Below are 22,145 nucleotides of genomic sequence, written 5' to 3' on the forward strand. Positions count from 1 at the left end.
GTCTACCTGCATTAGCTTGGTTTAGGTCATATTTATCAGACCGCTAACACAAGTGTAAATGAGGAATTGTCAAATCAAACAAAAGTTAAGTATGGAGTGCCATATGGATCAGTTATAGGGACTCTGCTTTTCTCCTTATGCATGCTTCCCCTGGGAGATATTATCAGGAATCATAGAATAAGTTCCCACTGTTATGACGACGATACCCAACTTTATATTTCTTCTAAACCCACTGAAAATTCAAAATTCTCCAAATTAGCTAAGTGTATTAATGAAATCAAAGATTGTATGGCCAGAAAGTTCCTTCTACTCAATTCCGACAAAACGGAGGTCCTAATTATTGGACCAAAAACCTCTAAAAATAAGCTGCTAAAATATTATTTGACTCTCAATGGATGTACTGATATGTGTCTTCTACAGCAAAGAACTTTGATATTATATTTGATACCAATCTGTCCTTTGAAAATCACATTTCCAGTGTTTGTAGAACAGCATTCTTCCACCTCAAAAATATTGCTAAGTTACGACACATGCTGTATGTTGCTGATGCCGAAAACGAATTAATGTGTTCATGACCTCAAGACTACATTATTGTAATGCATTACTGGGAGGATGTCCAACAAGTTCAATAAATAAACTTTAATTGTTTCAAAATGCAGCTGCCAGAGTGCTGACTACAACCAAGGAATATTGTCATATTAGCCCAATTTTATCATCGTTACATTGGCAACCTTTTAAATTTCGTATTAATTAAATAATTCTGATAACTACATACAAAGCTTTGAATGGTCTAGCTCCAAAGTATTTCAGTGACCTTCTACCACTCTGTATTCCATCACGTTCATTACAATCACACAATTCTGGCTTGATAATAATTCCAAGAATATCAAAATCCACAAAAGGAGGTAGATCCTTTTTATATTTGGCTCCTCATCTATGGAATAGTCTCCCTAAACACTGTTCGGTATGCAGACACACTCACTCAGTTTAAGTCTAGACTAAAGACTCATCCTATCAACCCCCCAAAAACTTAAATCAAATAAATTTCTACATTCAAATTGAACACCAAATTAAAAAAGTAATTAAAATAATGAAGTGATAAAAAAAAATATACATATATATATGGAACCAGATGAAAAATAAGACAATATTTAAATTATGAAGTTGTTTATTAAAGCCCTTAATTAAGTATATAGTCCATATGGTGTGCACAAATGCACTTCTCATCTAGTGATAAAATGTTACGCTGGCCCTTTAAGAAACAGGAATGTGAGTTACTGTTGTGCCCAGGAGTGTCACGAGAGTTTACATGCGATCAGCACAATTTTCAACGCGCTCCAGGTGGTGCTTATGCAGTGAGAAAGTAATACGTTAAAAGTTGATAAAACAATAAAATAGTGAGAAATATGTACTTATAGTGACGTATAAACTGTTTTGCAGTGTTTGTGACACGGATGGCTGCGTACCAGAATTACGTACCGGGCCACGTAATTCCAAAGACAATTCTGTTGCCACCACAAACTCTGCGGTACAGGGAAACGAGGTCCCTCCATTGCAGTGAGCCGAGCAATGCGAGGAAAGTCAGAAGGCTCAATAGGTAACCTGTTATCTAAAGAACGTTTCTTAGAGTGTGTAGTTGGCAAGTGCCCTGAAGTAGGTATTAAGTTGTTTATTAAAGCCCTTAATTAAGTATATAGTCCATATGATGTGCACAAATGCCCTTCTCATCTAGTGATAAAATGTTACGCTGGCCCTTTAAGAAACAGGAATGTGAGTTACCGTTGTGACCAGGAGTGTCACGAGAGTTTACATGCGATCAGCACAATTTTCAACGCGCTCCAGGTGGTGCTTATGCAGTGAGAAAGTAATACGTTAAAAGTTGATAAAACAATAGGTAACCTGTTATCTAAAGAACGTTTCTTAGAGTGTGTAGTTGACAAGTGCCCTGAAGTAGATATTCTCATTGGAGGTGTTCCCATAAGATGTTTATTGGACACAGGAAGTAATGTGAGTACCCTAGCAGAAAGCTTCTTTAGAGAAAACCTCCATGGGGAAGATAAAAGATCTCCACTGCAAGGTTAAGTGGCCAAAGATAATGGCAGCTAACAACTTACCCTTGCCATACCTGGGATATTCACTAGACTAGATATTCAGGTGCTGGGGCTAACTCTACCCGAGTGTGGGTTCCTAATAGTTTGTGATGGGGGGGATGCAGAGTCAGACTCAACTCCTCCGGGCATAATAGGCATGAATATCGCCCAAAGATGCAGTCAGCTTGCCCTTACTGAGATTGACACCACTCTAGGAAGAAAGCTGGACTCTGTATGGAGGGAAGCCTTTCATCGTGTACAGGGAGTTGAACTGGCAATCGCCAGAGTAAGTGGCATGCACAAAACCCATGTACCAGCCTCTTCCATAGCCACAGTCAATGCCAGAGTAAACAAAAGAGTTAGCATCACCGATACTTGGTGGGTGCTAGAGCCTGTGAGCATCCCATTGCCAGGTGGGTTGATTCCCATCCCCACTGTGTTGTCATCCAGTAGTCGAGTTTCCAGTGCAGGTGGTAAACTTTTCTCAGGAGAATGTTTGGCTGTCCCCTGAAGTGCGTCTTGGAATGCTTAGCCACTGTCTGTGTGTTGAGAGTCACCCCTGTGAAGTGAGATTGCAGTGTATCTCTGCTGAGGGTCTGATACTGACCTGGAGAATCTGTTAAGTAGACTGCTTATAGGGGGTACACCAGACAACAAGCGACGCTAGGTTTGCTACTCATGAAATATGCCAATGTGTTTGCAGTCCGTGATGAAGACCTGGGTTACACAGATCGAGTGAGACACGAGATCCCATTGACAAATAATAATCCTATCTCTCAGCCATACCGTCGCATACCACCAACTCAGTTTGAAGAGGTTAGAGAGCATATCTCTGAACTACTCAGAAAGGGTGTCATAAGTGAAAGTTCTAGTTCATATGCTTCACCAGTTGTGTTGTATGCAAGACCAATGGAAGTCTGAGGCTGTGCGTGGATTATAGCAGACTGAATTCTATGACTAAACGTGATGCTTTCCCATTGCCACGTATAGATGAGAGCCTGGATGCATTGGGTGGAGCACAAATCTTCTCGACCATAGACCTTGCTAGCGGATACCACCAAGTGGCAGTCCATCAAAAAGATTTCACAAGACGGCTTTCGTTATGCCGGCGGATGCCTTTTGGTCTCTGCAATGTACCCGCAACGTTTCAGCGCCTCATGCAGGCTATCATGAATGACTTGGTATTTCAGATTCAGGCCATAAATATTGAAGCCATCAGGCTTCAGCAGAGGAGGTGCATACCGACCCAGACAAGATAAGTGCAGTTCAGGAGTGGCCAGTCCCAAGTACTCCTAAGGAACTTAGATCATTCTTAGGGTTCTGTAGCTATTACAGGAGATTCATTGAAGGTTTCTTCCAGGTAGCGGGACCGCTGCACGATGTAGTAAATGTGTGTCTTACAGAGAAAAGTCCTTACAAGGTAGCTCAGGTATATAAAAGCTTGTGGACTCCCCAGTGTACTTAAAAGTGCGGCAAATTTGGAGTATGATGATTTCACCCTTCAATTTGTGATAGAGACTGATGCGAGCAGCCTCGGGTCGGATGCAGTGTTGTACCAGCTTCAACGGGGTAGAAATGCAAGTAAGATGTTAATGGGGGGCTGAGAAAAATGATCAGAACTATAACAGCATGAAGCTGGAGCTGTTAGTGCTTAAGTGGGTATGAAAATACCCCCACTTTGCCAGGATATTCAAAATCCAAACTTATTCAGTTTCAGGAGTCTGATCCCACACTCAGGGTGTTCAGACAGTTCTGCAGTCGACAAAGAAAACCTAATCACAAAGAGAGATTAGGCTTCTCCAAACCTGTGAGGTCCCTGTTGAAACAGAGGCAAAAGATCAGAGAGAAGGAAGGTCTCTTATACCGTGTAATTGATAATGTGTATACTGGAGAATGTCACCAGTTGTTGTTACCCGCCTGTTTGACTGAGTATGTCCTAAAGAAGGTTCATGATCAAATGGGGCATCAGGGTATAGAGAGAACCCTAGGCCTGTTGAGGCAGAGATGTTTTTGGGGAGGTATGTACAAGGATGCAGAAGAGTGGGTGAACAGATGTAATCAATGCGTGCTAGCAAAGATACTGCAGCCCAAGATTAGAGCACCCTGGACATCATTCTTAGCTTCCTGACCACTGGAAGTTGTGGCAGTAGATTTCACAACACTGGAGCCAGCCACGGATCGGCGTGAAAATGTTCTAGTAGTGACTGATGTTTTCACAAAGTTCAGTCAAGCATTTCCCACCCATGACCAGAAGGCTGAGACCACGGCCAAGGTCCTCTTAAGAGAATGGTTCCTGAAATATGGGGTGCCACAACGCTTGCATTCTGACCAGTGCAGACATTTTTAAAGTGCTGTTAAAAAAACTTGCACAACACCGCACCACCCCCAGGGGAATCCACAATGTGAGAGGTTCAACAGAACTCTTCATTACCTGTTGAAGTCTCTGCCACCCGAGAAGAAGCGCAGATGGCCGGAATACCTACCTGAGCTTGTGTATGCAAATAATGTGACACCACACTCATCCACCGGGTACTCACCGTACTATTTGTTGTTTGGATCACAGCCGTATCTGCCGATTGATGCTCTGTTGCCAGAAACCTGTGACAGATGACCAGCTGGACTGGCTGAAGTTGCACAAGGAATGTCTCCAAGATGCACATGTCCGAGCCAGGGAATATGATGAAAGGAAGACTGGACAGCATGTGTACCTGCGACATCGACCACTGGGAAGAAACAAGATTCAGGATGCTTGGTCATCCATAGTTTACAGAGTGGTAGAGGTTCAGGGGTCCACGCTGTAGAGCCTGTTGAAGGAGGCCCAATAAAAAAGGTGCACAGATCTAACCTCAGATCCTGCAATAATCCAGTTCCAGTACCCATGCCAAGGAGTCGAAAACCCTGTATGAACGAGGTACCTATTTCATTTCCTGAGTCAGAAATGCCCTCACTGGAGGCAGAATGTGTTCTGGTGGAGGAAGTTCAATGTTCCAGGAAGGAGCAGACAGTAACCCCAGCCTCTGAGGAGCCCAAACAGCCAGTGCCTGAAGAGCTATTGATTGTTCCCATCACGAGGAAGTGGAAGGGAAGAGTGTTTTTCAGAGCCACTGAGTCAGAAGGTACTTGGTGATGCTCTGATAGTGAAACCAGTAACTGTTGTGATAGAAACAGAAAGTGTCCACTTATCTGCTGAAAGTCCGGCAGTGAGACCTATTCCAACTCCTAGAGTGGGGAGGAAGGGGGTTGCTAAGTCAGAAGTGCCTTGTCTTGTGCCACATAAAACTCAATGATCAAATGCAGGAGTGCACAGTAACCCAAACAGATTGCCAATGTCTGGTTGCAATGAAGTGTCCTTTAGTCCTGACGTGCTTTCCCAGGTGTTAGCTGGTATGGTCCTTTATACTTCAGGAACGTTTCAAAGGGGGCTAGATGATTAGTGCTGGTAGTCACCGAGGACATTGACTATTAGCAGGGGAGAGTGTAACCAGGTGAAAATTAAGATAATATTTCAATTGTGAAGCTGTCTATTAAACCCTTAATTAAGTATATAGTCCATATGGTGTGCACATATGCCCTTCTCATCTAGTGATAAAATGTTACACTGGCCCTTTAAGAAACAGGAATGTGAGTTAACACGCTCCAGGTGGTGCTTATGTGGTGAGAAACTAATAAGTTAAAAGTTGATAAAACAATAAAATAGTGAGAAATATATATACTTGTATTGACAGATAAACTGTTTCGCAGAGTGTTTGTGACACGAAGGCCTGTGGGTCTCGCCAATTGATGCTGATTTCAATTGATACGCTTCTCCTTGTGTGAGAGCAAATCTCATTATTTCTCAAAGAGCGTAAGTGCTGATGAAATATCAATATTTAAGTGAAGCTGAAAACATTTGTGCACAATCTTGTAGGGTGCTGAAGTGTATTTTTCTTGTTTGATCAAGAGGGGAGTAAAATTTGCTCTATAGGCCCTCTGTGTGTAATTCCGAGCGGCAGTGAAGCATCAGATTGAGTTGTATTTACTTTTTTTTTTGTTTTAAAAGTGTTTGTGTTCATTAAAATTTGTATTTTCCTAAAATGAATGGAGTAATAATGTTCCTGTAACTTCATGCTTTTGAAATGTTAAGGAAGTTTTGTATTTTGTTTTCAACTGAACACAGAGAGAAGGGGGGGTTCATCAAATGCTGTATGTCAGTGTGTACATGTGCCAGTGTGATGATGAACAGTAAGTTTCATTTAATTAATTTCCAAAGTGGCACCAGCGTGTTAATTCACTACTCTGAGTGTTTACATAGCTAAATGTGTGTAGTGCTCAACATATCAATTGGAATAGGAAAAATGTAAAGTGTTTTATTTGTTTAAGTATGTTTTCTTTAGGATAAGAGGCTGCTACCGTTGTCTATGTGGACCATTGTCTATTCCGTCTGTATTCTTTTGTTTGTACAAAACCACTCTTAATTCTGTAAATCAATATAAGATATTTTTTCCTGCCTGAGTTCCAAATTTCCCAAATACTGCTATTGTAGAAATTTTAATGTTAGTAGCCTAGTCCCTGTATCTAAGGAATATAGAGGGGGAGGATCTGCTACTCTTGGAGACCTTGGGGAAAAGAGGTATAAAAAACAATTCAGCCCTCCCCTTCAGCGTCTCACTCATGGCACAGAGTCATTCCTGTGTAATGACTGGGTCCTTCTTGCAAGAATAAATTCTTTTAAAAGACTGTTTGAGCAATATGCTTGAGTCAACATTTAAATAAATATCTGAATTAAACACTCTGGACACTTTTGTCCATACAGAGTGCAAATGCAAAATAATGGGGGTAACTTAACTTCTCTGATTAGTTTGATAAAAAGGATATGTAATGATAAAATAGGGGCAAGAACTTCCTTTTCAATACAAAACCAGGGAGAGCCTCTCTCATATGCATAATATTAAAACAAAATCTTGTGTAGGCCTAGCCCACCTTTGACAATCGGCCTAAGCAACTTGCTGAAATGTAATCTGGGATGTTTGCAATTCCAAATGAAGGACTTCGCTATAATATCAAATTGCTTGAAATATGAGAGGGGGAACATCTATAGGGAGAGATTGTAGCAGGTAGTTGAATTTTGGAATAAGATTAATTTTAATAACATTAACCTTCTCAATCTTAGACACATGTAATAAATCCCACCTGCCCACATCGTTTGAAAACCTTTTTATTAATGGGTCAAAATTAACTCACTAAATCACACAAATTTGCTGGGAATAAAATACCCAAATACTTAATGCCCTGTTTGGGCCACTGGAAGACGCTCAGTTGAAAAGTTGGTTCCGGGCAGTATGCTGTCAGAGCCAAAGCTTCGAAATTAGACCAATTAACTCTGTATCCCGAGAACTTAGAAAAGGAATTAATAATTCTGTGGAGGCAAGGCATAGATCTAGTAGGGTTGGAGACAAAAAATAAAATATAATCTGCGTAAAGCAAAACTTATGCGCCACACCTCCCATCACCACCCCTGGAAAATCATTCTCCATTCTTATCGCGGCTGCTAATGGTTAAAGGGCAAGACAGAACAATAATGGGGAAAGAGATCCAGAGTAAAATAATCTGAAATTAATCCATTCGTTTGTACCGCCGCTACCGGGTGTCTATAAAGTAACTTAATCCAACCAATATAAGTATTTCCAAAATCTTAAAAAGATAATCCCATTCTACTATATCAAATGCCTTTTTGGCATTAGGTGAGATGGAAACGACCAGAGTTCTGTAGCATAAGATCTAAAAACCTCAGCAGCAAAGCCATCTGGCCCCGGAGCCTTGCCTGTAGGCAAGGCCTTAATTACCTCGCCAGCTCCTCCAAGGTTATCTCAGAATCAATAGAACTTTTTTGCTCAGCTGTCAGTTTAGGAATTTCTAATAGTTCCACAAAGTTGCTAATATCCTCATCAGTAGACGAAGACATAGAACTATAGAGATCAAGATATAATTATTTAAAAGCCTTTTTAATATAAATGTCGAGTTCTTGTGCTTTGGATTTTTTGGTGAATGAGGCATAATGTATGAGCCGGGCCCTAAGAACTGTCTTAAGTGCCTCCAAAGCCACGTCCACAGAGGATATTGAGGACCAGTTGGTCTCTATATAAAAATTTATATCAGCCTTTAACATTTGTTGGGATTCAGGATTTTGCAAAAGGGATACATTAAAAAAAACAACTATATGATTTCCTTTTCTGGCAACACCTCAAAACTCACCAGGGTGTGATCTGAGAAGGTGATCTAAAAAGTTTCCAATTCAGCAATCAACATCAGATGAAATGAGGGACTTAGATATTAAAAAAATATATTCTAGAATACATTCAGCTTGAGCACGTAAGTGTCTTTTAATGTCTCCAGAGCCTGAGTACATTGAATTCTTTGACGTATTGTCCTCCTAGAACAGTTACGGAACAGAGTGTATCAAATCTCACCGGTTATGACATTAATAGTGTTAAAACCAGCAAAGTGCGCAGGGCTCGCGATTCACACGTTCGAACCTTGCATGGCATCACATGACTCCTAGGGCAAAGTATTTGTAATATTAATTTGATAATAATAATAGCCTAATAATAATAATACTAATAATAATTGAATACATTCATGGGAAAACTAGCCAAATATCAGCTTTACATTGTCAAAGGCATCAGCTATTGGCGATTACTCTGACCATTGTCGATCCCAGAGATCATCGTCTGTCGGCACAGCCCTAATGTGCATTTCTCTCTATAAATAAACAAAATGTTCAGATAGTCTCCTTGCTGGTTTTTCCAACACTTTCAGGATCATTAACTCTTTTGCCAGTGTCACTGCAGCTCGCTTTGTACGTGCGTTTGTAAAATGTATATTTTAAAGGCTCATTATTATGGTTTAGTACATCTCTGTAATGTAGAACAGTGTTAGCAATGTTACTTATAACATTCTTTCTCATTCCTGGAACTTAAACCATTTTCTGACGCCCACCCAAAATTTAAAATTTAAGTAATTAAAGTAATAACATTCTTTCTCAGCCCTGGAACTTAAACCATTTTCTGATGCCTTAAACTAATGAATACAAGTTGACTAGGAAAATGTTTGTTCAGCAGCAGGCCTAGTCAGCACAATGACATATTTCTCAGGAAAATAGCAAATCGTTTTTTGCGGCACTTAATTAACATACAACACACCCTCAGTTTGCTCACCTACACCCACAGAAGCGCAAACACTCCCATCCACGCCCACTTGCACTTTGTGCTGGCACAAAAATTGCACTTCAAATGAAAGATCTCATGAAAATTGGATAAGATGTTTTGCACGGTCGTAGCACATAGAACTGCTTTTGCACACATATGAAAATAGAGCTCACAGTCTTTAAGCCTGATTTTCTCACAATAAAAAATTTGCAATGTTATACTGCACTGTAATATAGATCATATAGCTTTTATGACTGTAAGCCCAGCACAAGACAAGTACATTGCACCACTTGGTGCCTTTGGATGATCATACATTTATGGCAGAAATTAGCCACTGGGAACCTTCAAACACTACTGACTATAGCTTGATATGCTTGCTCAATTTACAACTCATATCACCCACAAAATGCAGTCACTAATTGTGGAATTTCTAAAAGCACATCTAAACATTCAAGCTTAAAGCAGCATGTGAATTATGGCTTATCAGAGGTGGGAGGAGTCATGAGGTATGGTGGCTTTTCCCCTGATGCACCTCTGTACTGAGTTTTGAGATCTCAGAGTGGACATGAGTGTAAGGGGGTAACTATTTATCTCTCTGAAGGTCTATTCCTGTCACCCTCCCATCCCCCATCCAGCTGTCCCTCCCTCCCTCTTTCTTTTTTCTCTCCCTCCCTCCCTTGCTGACATTTGCACTAAGTAAATTCTTCCTCTTTTTCCTTGAAGAGAATGACATATTGAGTGACATCAGGCCAAATCAGATTGGAATACTGGAATTAAAAATTCAAAGAATGCCATGCCATGGCAACTTCTGGTAATGATGATTGGTGGCTTTAATCAAATTGGGGCACAGATACATAATGACAGTTCAAGGTTTGTGACATTCAACTCATCTGTAATGCCACTTGTTAAGATCACTGTTAAGAATGCAAGAACATCAATGCATATTAAAAAGACCTAAAATGCTTCCTTATGCAATATAAGACAAGAGTTAGAATTAAATTAGTTTTGTTTCCTGACTTTAAAGCAAAAAAAGCCAATACTCTCGTTTTACTGAATCACAAATCCTACAATTAAAATGTGTTCTCTATAAAAATATTTTTTATTAAATGCAACATTTTATGCAAAATGTATAAAAGGTATACTTCACTCAAAATCTACTGATCCTCCTGTTGTTTCAAACTCATATGACTCATAAAACAATAAATGGCAGGGTACTAATTTTAAAGCATAAAAAAGGAATACTCGCTTAGCTACCCAGCCCCCCTACTTTAAACATCCAATAAACAACTGGGTAGCTCAGCAAATAAAGATGCTGAGTACCACACTTGGAGTCACAAGTTCAAATCCAGGGCATGCTGAATGACTCCAGCCAGGTCTCTTAAGCAACCAAATTGGCCCGGTTGCTAGGGAGGGTATAGTCACATGGGGTAACCTCCTCGTGGTTGCTATAATGTGGTTCGCTTGGTGGGGTGCATGGTGAGTTGTGCATGGATGCCACAGAGAATAGCGTGAAGCCTCCACATGCGCTATGTCTCCGTGGTAATGCGTTCAACAAGTTATGTGATAAGATGCACAGATTTAGACGCAAAGGCAACTGAAATTCAATCAACTGAAATTCAAAAAAGTGTTTCTTCAATGCATTTTTGACTGCAGAGACTTGTTATTACCAAAGAGTGTGGCTGGACATTTGTCTGAGGAGCTTGCCAGCTGAATGTTTATTGGGAACCCAAGAGGTCACTGCTTTTAAAGGGGTTCCAACCACAGATGGGAACCAACAATGCCAATCTGTCCAATGTCTAAATGTCCTACAGCGAGGACGGTACTGCTGGCCACATTTGTACAATAAGGGGGAAGCAAGTGAAAATGTGGAACTTCATGAAGACAGACTGGCCAGTAATAAAAAGCAGCCGCAGTGACCATTCACTTTCATATTTGCTTCTTTTTTTTCATACAATGTTGACTGATGCTTACATTCTGCTTTTGTGTTCTTTCCATAGAGAGAAGAAAGTCATATGGTATTGGAACATCATGAGGGGGGAGTATAGTAAATGACACAATAAAATATGTTGTACAGTTGCAAATGCATCATACAGTATGTCCATTCATTCTTTCATTACAGTGTTGGACATTCATTCATACATATAGACATGGGAGCAACAGCCTGACCGAACTTTTCTCGGTCCTTTCTTGACAAGGGTCTGTGTCAAGAAAGGACCGAGACATGGAAGTATGCGTCCTTTAGGTCTACCTCCGTGAACCAATCTTGATGCCGGACACTTGTTAAGATACGTTTTTGCGTTAGCATCTTGAATAGGAGTCTATGCAAAGTCCGGTTCAGAAATCGCAGGTCCAAGATTGGCCACAACTGTTGGACACTATTGAACCTGGCCGGGCGCCTGGTGAACTGAATCACATAGCCGAGTCGGACAGTCCTGATCGGGAACGCGACAGGTTGTGGAGCACAAGCCATGCCCCCGAAGCTCCAGACGAGTGGGACCAAGGGAACAACCGTGTCGGGCATACCAGCGGGTGGGCCTCACAACGGGGCGGAGACTAAGATGCCATTTGTGGCCGTGCCGAGGCCAGACACATCAAAGCACTTAACTGGCTCCTTGTGACCACTCTCGGAATAGCCTGGGATGGGAGAGGAAGAAATTCGTCCTCGTAACCCGCGGAGGCCATCACATCGGAGGTGAATTTGCTCTTTTCTTGAGAAAGTGGATACTGCAGGAAAAATCAAAAGAAAAGGGAAATAAGGATTCTCCACCCAGCCGTCCACCAGGAGAAGGTCTTCTTATCATCTCCTGAAGTGCAGGTTCCAGACTTCCTGGGCTGCCTGTCTCAGGGGCACTTCGAAGCCTTCCTCGTGTTCTTGGCAGCCGGCCGTGAGACGGTGGCATCTGCTTCCTGCAGGTGAGACCGGCCCACTGGGGCGGGCTGTGGCGGAACCATTGTTACCTCTGCAGGGGGACGCCCTTGGTGACGAGCAGATGGGGTGCAATGTCTTGAGCCGTACCAGGGCAGGATGTGCTCAATAGCCTCCGTCTGCTTCCTTACCATCGAAAACTGCTGGGCGAAATATCCGATGGTGTCATCGAACAGGCCAACCTACCTGGGACTATAGATTGCGATCAGTTGAATGCCTACTAGTTGTGGGATAAATGGGCACTAAGTCACAATTATGCACTATAAAATATGTGAGCGTTGCAACATTAAACCTGGGTAGGACGTAACCATGAGTAATGGATGGAATAAAAAATTATTTATTAAAAATATATATAATGGCATCAATGAGCTCATGTTTTGCATGACAGGCTTCAGTCCTTTCGACATATATGATGATGTTGGCACTTGTTTACATTTACGGGAGAAATCGTGTAAAAAACATACTTCTTCAGCATGAAACTGATCTTACGGTGCACTTTCCTGTGTACAGTGTCAAGTTTCAGCATATATGAAATATGTAAAATATTAAAATGAATAAATGTCTATTTTTCCATCCTGATGTATTAGTATTTATATCTGTATTGTCCCTTTTTCATTTTAGACACAGTTATTGAATATTGTTATTTACAATCTTGTTTTATTATGTATCATATTTTAATGGGGATTTATTTTATTACAGCTGACAGTTACGGTTACAAGGTTTGAACATCAACTGTAACAAGATCAAGCTGAAATTCACAGCGGTTTAACACTTCTGTAAACAAATTTGAAGGCTGCTTATTGGATAAACTTTACGTCTCAACACAAGTGAGACCTTACTTGTGGGTTGCACCAGTTCTCACGTAAGTTAGGACGTAAAGTTCACACTAAGGGCTTAGTAACTACCAGTTTGTTTGTAACTAAGTCAGTGCTTAATTTGGTTGCACCACTTTCTCTTAAGGAAAGACTTAACTAGTATGTCGTAAGCTCTCCTTAAAGTAATGCATAGCTGCATAATATGACTTTTACCTTTATTGATCCAATAAGTAGCCTTCAGATTTGTACACAGAAGTATTAAAAAAAACGTGAATTTCAGATTTATCTTGTTACGGTTGATGTTCAAACCTTGTAACACGTAACTGTCAACTGTAAAAAATTTAATCTCCATTAAAATACGATATGTAATAAAAGTAGCTACATTTGATAAATAGTATATTTGCCCTGTGTAAATGACAATAAATAGGACTGTCTCTAAAATGAATAAGGGGTGTTAAATAATACAACAGGCTGGAAAAACAGACATTTATTCATTTTAATATCTATATATTGAATGTGTTGAAACTTGACACCAGACGACACATACTGAAAACTACACCGTTTGATCGGTTTCATGCTGAAGAGAAACTTACAAGTATTTTTTCTCTCTCTCGCTCTCTCTCTCTCTCTCATAAATGTAAATACTAACATCATCATATATATCGAAAGGACTGAAGTCTGCCATGCAAAACACGGTATCTCATTGATACCATTAAATTAATCTGTTTTTATATTCCATCCATTACTCCTGGTTGGAGGCTTCCGTAAATATTTTTATACATCGTTTATATGTAGAGTTTCATTCTACCTAAGTTTAATGGTGCAACGCTCAAATATTTAGTGTTGTGTAAATTATGACTTTGTTACCATTTACGCCACAACTAGGCTAAGCTGTAACGTACAGTACGTACAGCTGGTACAGCCGGCCTCAATGTGTATAAACTAGGGCTGTCGATTTAACGCGTTAATTCAGTGCGATTAATTTTATTAAAAATAAAGTGTTAAAAAAAATAACGCAATTAATCGCAATGCCCCCAGATTGTAATAAGGAAGATTCCTGAGAAATGCAAGCTAGTAGTACCTCCTGTTTACTCCAGAGGGCAGTAAGTGAAACTTCAGCTGTGTGGTAACGCGCAGTTTAAACAGTGAAGAAAACAATCAGATAGCACAAAACAGACATTCGTTACGTTCTTGCATTCAAAACATTTGATGGAGTGCAAATTCGAACTAAGGGATCTCAAGATGTGTTCTAGGTATTCAATTATATTTAACTTGACACAGTGACCTAAAACGTTTATGTTTATGACACAACGCACAAGCATGTCTGATGCTTGTTGAAACTGACGGGTCCGTAAACAAGCCCTCATAATAAATCTTCAACTGATTGACAAATTCACTTGTGAAATGGATTGTTGTGAATTGTGTGCCAATGATTGACTTATGATCAATAATATGGTAGTAAACAATACATTGTATTCTTATCAATGATTAACTCTTCTGCTACAAGAATGTAATGCATTTGAATTATCTGAATATATATATATATATATATATGATATATATATATATATATATATATATATATATATTCAGATAATTCAAATGCATTACATTCTTGTAGCAGAAGAGAATGTACAAGAATGTACATGGAATGTAGAATGGCAAGGAAGATTCATTCATAGTAATCTAACTGATTATATATATATATATATATATATATATATATATATATATATATATATATATATATAATCAGTTAGATTACTATGAATGAATCTTCCCTTGCCATTCTACGTTTTGGAAATCCACCACCAGCTGTATTTCCTACAGACACGTTTTGTAAATAACGTGTAAAGCGACTATTCAACTTTAGGATGACAGTGTCCACTCCATTAGTTTAGTCTATCTAATCCCTATAATCCATTAGAAGCATTCAGAACCAACCAGAGCACACATATGGCTACAAGTCCTTCCCATGGCCTTACCTGAGCGGAACTTATTGCGGATGAGCAATGACCTCTCAGATGCCAGCAAGGTCATAATGTAGAGATTATGGAGGAAGAAGTTATAGAGTGTTTAAAGATGTTCCTTCCCCCTGCAGGGCAGGTATTTAGGATGATTTCTTATGCTCCTTCCTCACCCTTAAGACAGAAAGCAAAGGAAGAGTGGCACAGGAGGGATGAGGTATAAGTTGCCTGAATTTATCCTAGTCACAATCAAGACAGAGAAAGAAAAACAGAGAGGAATAGAAGAGAAAAGTGACTGGTGAATAGACGAGTAACTGGTGAAGTTTGTGTATGACTGACAGAGACAGGAGGAATCAGAAGCTATCTGTGGCTTCAAACATGATCACAGAGAGACAGTAAACAGCATTGCTCAAGATAATAGAAAAGATTTACAAAGCATTCTAAATTTAAACTATCGTAATGGGAGCGATTTTTGGCCAAACAGCTGAGAATAAAATGGACAGTTTAGATCTGAGTGAAGGCATGCACAGAGGCTTGAGTAACAGAACTAATTTGTTTTATTGATGTTGTCAAGAATTGAATTTCAATTACTTTACTGTACATCTCTATTCGATATTAATCAGAACTGCACTATCCACAATATATAGTATACTTAAGCAACAAATTGGCCAAAACTTCTGCAGTGTCTGACAGAGTCTTCGCAGGAGCACAAAGAAACACATATTCACACATAACATTTATAAATTCAATAGGATGACTAGATGGGAATACTTACAGAGTCAGGCTGAGCTCCCACGAGGGTTGGCACAGTGGCGTTTAACAAAGATTAAAGTGAAGCGAGAGAAAGAGATTCTTGTGGTTGAGGTGGAGAACGAAAGCAGATCTTGAGGCGTGTTCAATTGCGGTATGACAAGGTTGTTCCTTACGTATCTTCTGTTTCACCTGTTTGTTTGTTTGTTCATTCCCTTCCACAGGTGAATCTAGAGAAAAAAGGGCCCTGTGTTTCTTCTTCTATTCATTCACACAGAAATCACTCTGTGTACTCTCTCTCTCTCACTCTATCTTACCCCACTGTTGAGCCAACTGTGTAAGGCTATCAAAAGAGCACCCTGACATCCTCCCCCTGCCTACCCCCTCAGAATCCTCACGTCAGACTCACACATACACATCTGCTGACAGATTTATTGGACTGTGTCTCTGGGTGTGTAACTTACGGTGTTCCCTATCTCTTCTTTCTCCCTTGGGGTGACTGGGTCAGGTTTACCCCCATAGGTAGCTGGAGGAGCTTGTAAAAACTGGTGACCTTCAGTGACCAATTATATACTGTATAAATGCCACAAACAGACATAAGGCCATAGCTGGATCCTTCTTGATAGGGAGGCTGCATTAAAAAAAAAATGTATTTAATTTTGTTGGCTTGACAAAGCCAACATACTGTTATACTATAGACTTGATTTAGACATTGGTTTTAACTTGGCACAGACCATCAGACTGTTCTGACTCATGTTGCTATGGCAACTTATCGAGATAAAGTTTTTTGCACATCGGATGATCAAAAATCTGAAAAATCCTATAGACTATCGGTGCATTCACGTCATGTCGGAATTACCAAAATGGAAAAAGAACCAATATGGCTGCAGTCTCAACACTAAAGGTAGTCAACAAGTTTTTCTGTGATATGCCATTTTATTATAGCATTTTTAATTGGAGCATTTTCTTTGCTCCTAAACATATTGCGACAACATATAGAGGTGAATAATTTTGCTGTTATTAGCAGCAAAGTTGTTTTGGCATTTTGAGTGTTACCATAGAAACAAATAACTTAAAAGATCCTAGGATGTGAATAGCTCAGAGACCAATCTATCTATATGACAGTTTGTCTGACTAGAAATATGGATATTTGTCATTTTGTCTTTACAAACTTCTCCTATCTAGTTTTGGTTAGTTATCAGGAAGTCTGACACTGTGAACAGTGTTTGGAATGCTCTCATTGAATAAAAGTTTAATCGTCATTGTTTAAACATGTTTGTGGTATGGTAGACATTAGCATAAACCAGACAATATTACCAATGCAAACATGAAAAAGTTTGATAATGCTGGTGACATGAGGCCTAAAATAATATCAATATAGATAGTTCTGTAAATGCAGGCATACATAGAGATCCATAAAATATTAAACACACCATAATCCACCATCCAATAATTTCATCCCATTTAAATCCAAAAACAGGGGTGTATGTTTGTCTATGTGTGTGGTTGTGAGAGGGAGAGATGTGGAGAACGAGGAGGGGGTTGGAAAGGGAGATCATTACTGCACCACCTGTTTGGTGGCTTTGACAGACAGGTTGGTGTGTGCTGCTATATCAGCAGGTCAGACAGAGACAGACAGCGAGTGAGTCTGGGGTGAGGGGGTGTGGGCGGTATACAAAAGAGAAAGAAAAGGCAAAAAGAGGACTTACAATTTGCGAGCATGACAGTATATGAGAGACTGACAAACAGAGAATGAGTCAAGACAGTAAAAGAAGATGCAGGAAGTTGGATTCTGATCATTTCATATAGACAGCAAATTTGGAAGCAATGAGCAGCTGGTAAAGTCACAATGTGCCGTGTGTCGGTGATGATAATATTAGTTATTTTAATAAGAGACATTTTCACAGCCTTGAAACTGAATATAAATAAAGGGACTATTATGAGCATGAAGGGTGATGATATATAGCATTAACAGGATTTGTCCCATCATTGGGCCTCATTCATGACACATGAGAGGGTGAATTTAAATGTAAATCATGAATTAATCCATTTATAATTGAAGTTAATGTGATAATTTACATACATATAGATTTATGAAGGACTAACAGAGAAATTAGTTCTGCTTATGTTTTCTGAACAAGGCCCATTGTTTGTTTCTGTGTGACACACAAGCAATTTATGCCACTACGTACTATAGATAAAAAAATTATGTAATCATCCTGCCTTCCATCAACCTTCCCAGCCGCCCTTTCGGGAATCCCTCTGTGATTAGCACCTGTTACTGTCCATCTTAGTCTCTTGTCATTCCTCTCTGCTAACCTCCATTTGGTTGTCATTTTGTGCAACAGCTTGCTCAGCTTGACTTGAAAAAACACATTCTATAGATTCTAATCCAATCTAGTTTCTCATTGGTTTTTAGAGATGCAAGAATGTTTCATGTACACACAGAGAAAAAACCCACTACTTATAACTCGGCAATATTTAATTATATGAAAGGTTATGGTTAGAATAGGATTGGAATAATTGTGTCAAAAATATGACCATAAATGGCCATATTTCAATTTACTTCAGTCAACAAATTATTATTCATAAGAACCCTAAAAGAATATTGTGAAAGTATTCAACTCTGTACAGCTTTAACATCCTAAGGCTTGAGCATGACAGCTGTGTGCATTTTCCATTTCCCTTTTTGGTTTGTAAATAGTAGCACCTAATAAACAAGCAACAACAAAAAATCTAGCGCAAATAGCTTTCCCAAAAAATGTATGTCAACATATGTGGACAGCGGGACTCAGTTGTGAAATGTTAAATAATACCAAGCAATAGATTTTTTTTATTATTATTTTTTTTAATCAAATTGTTAATTATGCTTCAAGGAGTGTAGGTTATTCATGTTTTTGAGACATTACAGATATTACATCAGAAATTAGGATAATTCATTTTGATTCAAAGCAATGGCCAGCATCCTGCTAAAATTATACATTATACTGTAAATTCTGAATCTATGTACTCAGTACCATTGTCCCATGTCTGCCAAACATGTTGAGTTGTCCAAATATAATCTGCAGCCTGAAACTTAACATTTGGTTGTATTTTAGGATTGAATGCACTTAGCTGCATTAACCAATATTATTATTATTTTTCATCTGTGCAACACAAAACAAGAGACTAATGATGTCATTACATAAAATTCTGCCTAATATCTCCTTTTGTCAAAGAAAAATGTAACTGAGGTTTTGAACAGCATGAGGGTGTGTAAATACTGGCAGAATTTTCCTTTTTGTGTGAACTATACATTTTAGTTTGATGATTCCATGCATAATTTGGAATGAGTTTGCCCCCTGGTGGCACAAATATGTAACAGCATCCTAACTGTGCTAGGTTCAGTAATAACTTGTGTTTACATCTTTTTCCACATGAACAGAAGATCCAGAAGACTCTGTGCTTGAAACACTACCATTTACCATCTACAGGTCACTCTGAACTGTTTCTTTCGCCACCACCATCCTGACAACACTCAACTTTACATCTCCTTAACCCTTCTGCCCTAAAATGCTTCTGAAATCTCAGAAATAATCTCTGCATGTTTCTCTCACATATCAACAGTGTTGAGTAAATTACTCTACAAAAGTAATTAATTAATAACTACTAATTACATATTCTACAGTGTAATTAGATTACTGGACTAATTACTCTGTCTGAAAAGAAATTGCATTACTTATTACTAATTACTTTCTAAAAGCCTTCATCAGCCAACTAACAAACTTCTGCAGTTAATCCAGGATGGACTTCAAAGCCTTAAATATAAAAAAAAAACAAAAAACGTTTTAAACACTGGACCTTAATGCTTTCTTAGTTTACCAGTTTTAAATCATGATGCACACTGCACATAAATAACTAATATTGGCATTAAATTCATGCTATTTAGCCAGAGGGGAACAGTGAGTCTGGTTTCTCTCAAGGTTATTTTTGTCCATTAACCAACATCTTATGAAGTTTTGTGTTCCTTGCCACAGTCGCCTCCGGCTTGCTCACAGGGGTTCTAAATACAATTATTATTTAATTATTTAATTTTTATACACAATTTACAATCATATTTTTTCCTCCCCTTTTTCTCTCCAATTTGGAATGCCCAATTCCCAATGCAAGTCCTCGCGGTGGCGTAGTGACTCAATCCGGGTGGCGGAGGACGAATCTCAGTCGCTTCCGTGTCTGAGACCATCAATCCGCGCATCTTATCACGTGGCTTGTTGAGCACATTACCGCAGGGACATAGCGCATGTAGAGGCTTCATGCTATTCTCCGCAGCATCCACACACATCTCACCACACGCCCCACCGAGAGCGAACCACATTATAGCGACCATGATGAGGTTACCCCATGTGACTGTACCCTCCCTAGCAACCGGGCCAATTTGGTTGCTTAGGAGACCTGGCTGGAGTCACTCAGCATGCCCTATGCTGAGCCCTATTAAATCATATTTAATCAAACTACACCATGATCACTCTAAGACTTTATAGGTATTACAGTTTCATGTTCTGTTAATGCATGATTTTCTGTAAAGCTGCTTTGAAACGATATGTAGTGAAAAGCACTATACAAATAAAAATGACTTGACTTGACTTAAAACCCTTATCAACCTCAACCAAATGAAAAATACAAGGATAGACATGAAACTGTTCTTTTAATCCTTTCAAATAAATTATATACAATCAAATAAATTATTCATGAACTGGCCAAAGAATTTAAGGGGGCAGTGTTCAATTAGAAAACATATATTTTAACATTAGACATTACATTTCTATTTTAAATTCACTATTATTTTATATAGAATTGCTCTATAGTCTATACAGTATTTAATGCAATTACATCAAAGTAACTGTAATTAAATTACAAAAATGTTTAGAGTAATCCCTTACTTTAATTTTTTACTTAGTAATGCATTACACCGAACACTGCATATCAAACATGTTGTCAACCCACCACATTTTGCTTAATCCTGACTAACCTCTTCCTCTGTACTTCAGTTGATTACAAACAGTAATCACCACCAAGTTTGAGAAAGAACTTGATGTTATATCCTAAATAACTCATGTGGACCTGATTACAACAACAGTCTGGTCCTGTTGATCCTTGCCCAACATGAAGTCCTACCCAGATTCCAACTCTTCTCCTCGTAGGTTTCATAGCTAAATTACAGCAAGCCTCTCCTTGCCAACCAACCATCTGCCATATGTCCCCTCGTGCACATCCAAAATGATGGCTCTATGTTTTTAATGTCCGAAACTTCTCTGCACATATGCTTATTCTCAACAGTGGCTGCTAGCATCTGCTAGTAGGGCAGTCTCATAAGGAAAATGTCACTAAAGCGACTTTTATTTTTGCACCACCAAAATGTCAATCGGGTGACATTTTCACCTTAGGATTTGGTTCGGAAGATTCCATCAAACCCTGTCCATGATTCCATCCTTACACCTGATGGAATGAAGGCACATTCAAACTAAATTTCAAAGCACAGCTCTTAAAAGTTTTTATTAAAAAAAAAATAAAATCTGTAGCATACTTATTCAACATCTGTGGGGGTATAGGAGGTATAACTTTGCATATGTCATCACAGCTGCACTGGACCTTGCCATTATTGTGAATTGTGCACATTTTACATAAATGGCAAGTGCCAACCATTAATGTGATTTGCATTATTACAATAATATAGCCTTAGACAAAAGAATTCTACATTTTAGTCTCTCTCTCTCTCTCTCTCTCTCTCTCTCTTTCTCTCCCTCACACACACACACATACTACTCATTAGACTCAACACTTACTGTATAGACACATGCTGTCATCTTGATTATGGGAGCCACTCTATTTGATGCTGCCAAATGGAACACAGACCAAAGGCACATCTGAGCTGTCACTTACACGTACACAAGCACGGCTTGCAAGGTTAAAGGAGGCTAAGTACATCCATGCATGTACACTTAAAATCTAAATGATCACCACTATATGAACAAATAATATGGAGCATTTTAATGCCATATTTTTTCTACACAAATATACATTTTACAGTGTACACTCAATGTTTAACTTTATACTGTAAAATATAAAAAGATGTTAATGTAAATATGTATTACGAGAAAGATACTTAAAAAAGTGAAATAGTATAAATATAACATAATACTATATGAATGAATTTGGTTAGCAATTATCAGAGGCATATTATTAATGCATAATTATTCAAGATTTCACATTAGTCTTAAATTTTAAGAGCAGCAAACTACAGAAGAAAATAAAAAATACTTTCATCTGAAAATAGTATGGCTTGCAAGCATTTGGATTTGATTTGTTTTATTTATCAAAATCCTGTAAAAGAGGTTACAGTCTGTTTAATATCTGTGATCTTTTTTTTATTGTAT

At 38.9% G+C, this 22,145-nt stretch overlaps 1 protein-coding gene across 5 annotated transcripts in view; it reads right to left on the reverse strand.

The window, feature by feature from the left end:
• LOC127655683 (myocardin-like) overlaps window positions 1-16,088 on the reverse strand; it is a 38,111-nt gene extending 22,023 nt beyond the window's left edge. For 2 of the 5 annotated variants that reach the window (XR_007972066.1, XR_007972065.1), the window contains exons 1-2: window positions 15,758-16,088; window positions 15,001-15,156 (exon numbers count right to left, since the gene is read on the reverse strand). Coding sequence is in view for 3 of the 5 variants with exons in the window: in XM_052143610.1 (XP_051999570.1) it covers window positions 15,001-15,055 (55 nt within the window). In the remaining 2 variants the exon portion in view is untranslated. Of the gene's footprint in view, window positions 1-15,000; window positions 15,222-15,757 lie in introns of all 5 variants that reach the window. The other 3 variants (XM_052143610.1, XM_052143607.1, XM_052143608.1) reach the window with 2 other exon arrangements.
• Window positions 16,089-22,145: the final 6,057 nt, after the last annotated feature.

The sequence above is a fragment of the Xyrauchen texanus genome, chromosome 15 (genome assembly GCF_025860055.1).
Source record: "Xyrauchen texanus isolate HMW12.3.18 chromosome 15, RBS_HiC_50CHRs, whole genome shotgun sequence".
Lineage (NCBI taxonomy): Eukaryota > Metazoa > Chordata > Actinopteri > Cypriniformes > Catostomidae > Xyrauchen > Xyrauchen texanus.